Source organism: Microtus ochrogaster, chromosome 7 (assembly GCF_000317375.1).
Source record: "Microtus ochrogaster isolate Prairie Vole_2 chromosome 7, MicOch1.0, whole genome shotgun sequence".
NCBI lineage: Eukaryota > Metazoa > Chordata > Mammalia > Rodentia > Cricetidae > Microtus > Microtus ochrogaster.
Genome location: NC_022014.1, coordinates 20773956 through 20780228, shown reverse-complemented (window position 1 = coordinate 20780228; position 6273 = coordinate 20773956). Strand labels below are relative to the sequence as shown.

At 49.3% G+C, this 6273-nt stretch overlaps 1 protein-coding gene across 1 annotated transcript in view; it reads left to right on the top strand.

The window, feature by feature from the left end:
- The first annotated feature begins 499 nt into the window (after positions 1–499).
- Pigs (phosphatidylinositol glycan anchor biosynthesis class S) overlaps positions 500–6273 on the top strand; it is a 12667-nt gene continuing 6893 nt past the window's right edge. Inside the window, exons 1-5 of the mRNA XM_005349457.2 lie at positions 500–824; positions 1049–1188; positions 1289–1400; positions 3363–3452; positions 4250–4341. Of these exons, the coding sequence (XP_005349514.1) occupies positions 791–824; positions 1049–1188; positions 1289–1400; positions 3363–3452; positions 4250–4341 (468 nt within the window). The 5' untranslated portion in view covers positions 500–790. The remainder of the gene's footprint in view (positions 825–1048; positions 1189–1288; positions 1401–3362; positions 3453–4249; positions 4342–6273) is intronic.

Sequence of the window (6273 nt, the reverse complement as noted above, 5' to 3'; positions counted from 1 at the left end):
CACTATCCATTTTTTTGGGTTTTCGAGACAAGGTTTCTCTGTAGCTTTGGTGCCTGTCCTGGAACTAGCTCTTGTAGATCGGGCTGGCCTCGAACTCTCAGAGATCCATCTGCCTCTGCCTCCCAAGTGCTGGGATTAAAGGCGTGCGCCACCACCGCCCGGCTGCTCAGGAATTTTCAATTAAGCATCCTGACTTTTCCAAATTGGGACCGATTTTTACATTCTAGACTCTTGATGTGGTGACCTGTGACAGGTTGAGGCACTGGGTTCTTCTGGGTCATGTAGGGAAATCTGTCTCAAAATTAACCCCAGAGTAGCCAATCATGCTAAAAGTTTACCGTTTTGTGAGTTTTGTCTCTAAGGTTTCAAGAGCCGGTGTCCCGAAGAGAAGCCCTATCCTAGGGATGACATTACAAAGCTTTTTCAGGCTCTTGATAAGCTTGGCTTCACTGAAATAAATATTCTTCCGCTGGGAGGGCGTGGTACATGCCTGTAAATCCCCTGCAATGGAGAAGCTGAGGCAGGTGGCTCGCCCAGAGTCCAGGGCCAGTATCGCTGAGCTGGGGCTGTGGAGCTAGGCAGTGGCGGGTGAAAACGAGGTTCAGATCGCGGGTTCAGCCCGGCGGATACCCGCTCGTAGGCTCCGCCTGCGCACTAGTGTGCGTCTACAGTGTCGCTCGCAATTGGCAGCAATCTAGCGCCTTGGTCCCGCCCCTTCGTGCTGGAGCTTTCTATTGGAGGGAGCTCACGAGGCCCCGCCCCTCGGCGACCTGGGCAGCCGGAAGCGAGCATGGCGGCCGCGGGGGCAGCGGCTACCGACCTAGGTGCGGTGGGTTTTCTGGTGGAAGGCGCGGCGGGGAGGTCTGGCGGGCGGAATGTGTGGGTGGGGCGCGGGAAGGCAGACAGGTTCCTGCAGCATGGGTTCGGGGGCGTGCCACGCGGGAGCGGCTCTCACGGGGATCCCGGCAGCCCCCACTTCTCTGCGATCGCCGTGTGGCGGGCACCGCATCCTGGTTCCCGAGCCTCAGTCGACCTCCTGTGTCCTCAGAGGTGGTTCGGGGCAAGCGCGCCGCGTTGTTTTTCGCGGCGGTGGCCATCCTGCTGGGACTGCCACTCTGGTGGAAGACCACGGAGACCTACCGGGCACCGTTGCCCTACTCCCAGATCAGTGGGCTGAATGCCTTGCAGGTGAGACTTGAATGAGGAGGACGGGGTTGGGGAAGTGGAGCGGCGACAGCCCACCGCAGAGTGCAGACGTCTCTAAAGGTCCCGATTCCCCTCCCCGCAGCTCCGGCTCATGGTGCCAGTCACAGTTGTGTTTACTCGGGACTCTGTGCCCCTGGACGACCAGGAGAAGCTCCCGTTCACCGTTGTGCATGAGAGAGAGATCCCTCTGAAATGTGAGTTCCCTTGAGAGAGGAAGGGCTGCTTTTTCCATTTGAGCCAGGCCTGAAATCCAGAGGTTGGATTCCATAGGAGGAGCGTGGGCGTGTCATAACTTATTTTAAAATGTTATATTACATTTATTGTGTGTGTGTGCCCAACTGTGCAGGGGACAGCTTATGGGAGTCATTTCTCCTTCCACTACATGGGCCCAAGGAATCCAACTCAGGTCATCAGGATTGGGGTAACAAGTGCTACCTGTCCCTTTTCCTCCGAAAAAGATCCTTTTGGAATGAACAGTGTGTTTATATAGGAAGGGGGAGCTAGACCGTGTTGTTATGGTGAGGTAATTCATAAGGTAAATTATGCTACCTTATCAGAAGCAGTCGATACCCTCAGTGTATGGAGAAAGCAGGATGTACCTGAAAGGACACGTGAGTCTGAAGTCACACCGGATATGTATTCAGACCCTTGTCATTCTAAGCTCATACATTTATTGTTAGGCACTTTGTTAGGAACCAAGAACTTGAGGATGAATAATAAATTGATAATATTTTCAAGATGTTTATAGTCTCATCAGGGGAAAAGAAACAGGCAAAAATGCCGTAAGGCTGAAGGTTTGGTTTAGTGGTAGGGGCACAGCAGATCCTGGATTCCATCCTCACCTGCTGGAGAGAAAAGAAAGGTGAAGAGAGGTTTGATGGATCCCCCCCTCCCCCCAGCATTTCTCTGTATGGCCCTGGCTGTCCTGGAACTTGCTTTGTAGACCAGGCTGGCCTTGAACTCACAGAAATCCTCCTTCCTCTGCCTCCCGAGTGCTGGGATTGAAGGCATATGCAACCACCGCTTAGCTGAAGATGTGACTTTTGAAGTTGGATTTTTAGGAACTGTACACACAAGGGTCAGATTAAGGGGAAGAGTGGAAAGCCTTCCAGACAGAGGGAAGACTGACCAGCTAGGAAGGTAGCTGGTGTCAGTCACTCTGCCTGCCAGAAGCCAGGCAGACAGCTGTACACAGTTGTCTCGTGTAATTCTAGCCGAATGACTCTCTCTTTATAAATAAAGAAATCAAGGTTTATAGGATTTATCTTGCTCCAAATCACAAAACTAGTAAACATGAGCTGGGATTAGATCCAGGTCTACTAACGACACTCTTTCTATATGTCTCACGGAGGTGTGAGTGATTGAGTTGGGTAATCTGGACAGTTTTGCCTTCTGAAATTCCAGGTAAAACAACAGGAGTGGCTGGAAGTATAGGCTGAATATAGACCTTGAAATACTATGTGCGGCTGCAGGTTCATTTGTTAGGCAGAATTCTTTTTATTTTTTTCTTCCAAGACAGGGATTCTCTGTATAGCCCTGGCTGTCCTGGAACTCACTTTGTAGACCAGGATGGTCTCAAACTCACTGAGATCTGCCTGCCTCTGTAACTAGTGTTACAGGCAATTATGAGCTGCCATGTGGGTCCTGGGAATTGAACTTGGGTCCTCTGATAGAACAGCATGTGCTCTTAACTACCTAGCCGTCTCCAGCCCCAGTCTTCTGAATGTTTTAGGTTTTATTTTTCTTTCTTACCACATTGGTCAGGACCTTCACAAAGGAATGCTGAGTAACCCGGAATGGCAGAGGAGACAGCAGGCTTCCTGTTTTATTACTAACTTCCTGAGTTGTACTTAGTGCTTTGGTTTTCATTAGAGTTGACTGACTAGTTACCACATGGTTTCATTGAACTAAACTCCCCAGTTTGGAGATTTCTGGCTGGAGGACCAGTGAGCGCACAGGCAGAGACAAGAACTGGAGCAAGAGGGTGAAGTGAGTGTCGGGTGTCTACTGTCATCTTTGCAGAAATGATGGGAGTGGCTGTCACTCTTCGGTGCATGTTCTTTCTCTGAGAAGCCATCCTGGTGTCCTTAATGCTGGAGGTGCCTAGCTGGGCAGGTACGTGGGGTCTAACACCCTTCACGTGTTCTTCCTTCCAGACAAAATGAAAATCAAGTGCCGCTTCCAGAAGGCCTACCGGAGAGCTTCGGACCACGAGGAGGACGCCTTGTCACTGAGCAGTGTACATGGTATAACAGTTTTGATGAGTTGCTCTTTTTTTCTTCTGCTCTCCTGGGCTGGCTCATTCTATGTCATCTTGACACAAGATATAGAGTTATCTGAAACGAGGGAGCCTCACTCGAGAAGAAAATGCCTCTGTCAGCTACAACTCTAATCGGGCGGTGGTGGTGCACATCTTTAATCCTAGCACTCGGGAGGCAGAGGCAGGAGGACCTCTGTGAGTCCGAGGCCAGGCAATCTACAAAATGAGTTTTCAGACAGGCTCCAAAGCTACACAGACAAACCCTGTCCTGAACCCCACCCCCACCCCCCAAAGAGAGAGAGAGAAGGACAACTGTTAGATATTTCCTTACTTACCATTGTGGGTGATGCCAGCTCTGGGGTAGTGATCCTGAGTTAAGCAGGTTGAGTCAGCCATGATGAGCAAGCCAGTAAGCAGCGTTCCTCCACGGTCTCTCCGTCAGCCCCTGTCTCCAGGTTCCTGTCCCGTATGAGTTCCTGCCCTGACTTCCCTCAGTGATGTGACCTGGAAATAGGAGCTGAAATAAACCCTTTCCTCCCACATTGCTTTGGTCGTGGCGTTTGGTCACAGCAATAGTGACCCTGACCAGGACTTCTCCTGAGTGTGACTTCCATGCTGTGTCTTAACTTCCATAGCGTCTCGGAGAAGGCTGAAAGCAGGAGCGGCCTGCTCAGGCCTGGCTGTGGCATTTGTGGAGTGTGAGCGTGTGAGCGGTGGGATGACTCAAGCACCCTGGGGTCCTGGGGAAGCTTTAATAATGTGTGTCCCAACTGTTAACCGCAGAGGCAGAAGCCATGTTAGCTGAGCCGGAGAAGCAAGCAGAGGGCTCCCTGACTGTGTACGTGATCTCTGAACACTCCTCCCTTCTTCCCCAGGTGAGACCGGCTGGTGGCGGTTCTGTCAGCTCATCCTCTCCCAGGGCACTTCCTGGAGGGGTGCTGCCTACACCCTGCACGTGCTACAGAAAGCTCCACGTTTTACAATAAGCATACAGTGCGATTACTCACATCGATTTGGGTTTTTTTAAAACCTGGGACAGGTGTGTGGTTAAAGCGCCAGTGATCATTTGGTTTTTTTATCGACAGAGTCTAATGTAACCAGGGCTGGCCTCAGTTTGTAGCCAAGGATGGCATTGAATTTCCTGTTCTCCTCCATCTAACGCACAAATACTAGAATTACAGGCATGGATCACTATAGCTGTGTATGTAGTTCCAAGGCTTGAACCCAGGGCTTCCTGATATCTTCAGTCCAATTTTCCATTTATTATTTATTTTCCTCCCTCCATCCCTCCCTCCCTCCTTCCTTCCTTCCTTCCTTCCTTCCTTCCTTCCTTCCTTCCTTCCTTCCTTCCTTCCTTCATGTTTTAGGGTCTCTGTATGGTGCAGCTCTGCCTGTCCTGGAACTTGCTATGTAGACCAGGCTGGCCTAAACTCACAGAGCTTCACTTGCTTCTGCCTCCCAAGTTCTAGGATTGAAGGTGAGCACCACCCACCCCTAGCCAATTTTACATATTTTAAAACATAGATATATTGCCGGGCGGTAGTGGTGCACACCTTTTATCCCAGCACTTGGGAGACTGAGGCAGGCTGATCTTTGTTAGTTTGAGACCAGCCTGGTCTACAAGAACTAGTTCCAGGACAGGCTCCAAAGCTACAGAGAAACCCTGTCTCAAAAAAACCAAAAAAAAAAAACCAAACAAACAAACAAAAAACCCGATACTATATATTCTGAATTTTGCTGCTTTGATTTTGTTCAGTATTTTAGAGGACCGTTTGTAATGGCATGTGTAGCTGAATCTGTATTTCACTGTATAAACAATCTAATGTCTGTCTTCTCGCTGGTGGACATCAGTGTTACTTCCAGCTCATCCCTCTTCGTGTAATGCTGCGTGCAGACTTGCCTCTGGCCATGTGCCTTTTTCAGAGACCACACTTCGGTTTGTTTGTTGAATCTGCTGTTCTTGTTTAGCATATCTCTTGGTTTCTTTTTTTTTTTTTTTTTTTTTTTTTTTTTTTTTTTTTTGGTTTTTTGAGACAGGGTTTCTCTGTAGCTTTGGTGCCTGTCCTGGAACTAGCTCTTGTAGACCAGGCTGGTCTCGAACTCACAGAGATCCGCCTGCCTCTGCCTCCCGAGTGCTGGGATTAAAGGCGTGCGCCGCCACCACCTGGCTCATCTCTTGGTTTCTACTTCACTGTCTCACCAGTCCCTAAATATTTAAATGTTGACTGAACCTGTGTCTACTGGTAAAAAGAACGGAACTGTATGGGATTACGCATATAAGCCCAATGCTCAGTAATGCCAGGTTAATGAAGAAAACATGAAAGAAAGGGGAAAAAAAGGCATGATAGGACAGGTGGAGGTAGGAGGGTCAGGAGTTCAAGTTCATCCTCAGTTGCATAGCTCGAGGCCAGCCTGGGTTACATGAGACCCTTTCTTAAAACACTGACAAAAATAAGGAGCTGGAGAAATGGCACAGTGTTAGGAGTGCTGCTCTCACAGAGGACCTGGGTTCAGTTCCCAGCACACACATGGTGGCTCTTCATTGTCTTAATTCCAGTCCCAGGGAACTCCATATCACCAGGCACGTAGTGCACATACATATGCAAACACTCATACATATGAAATAAAAAGAAGTAAACCACTGTTTTTTTAATTTTATTCTACACTATGTGCATGGTGTTTTGCCCGTGTGTATGTATGTGCAGATGGAGGCATCATGTAACTGGAGCCAGAGCTGGCATAATGGTTCATGCTTTGTAATTACATCATTTGGAAAGCTAAGGCAGGAGACTTTCAAATTGCAGGCC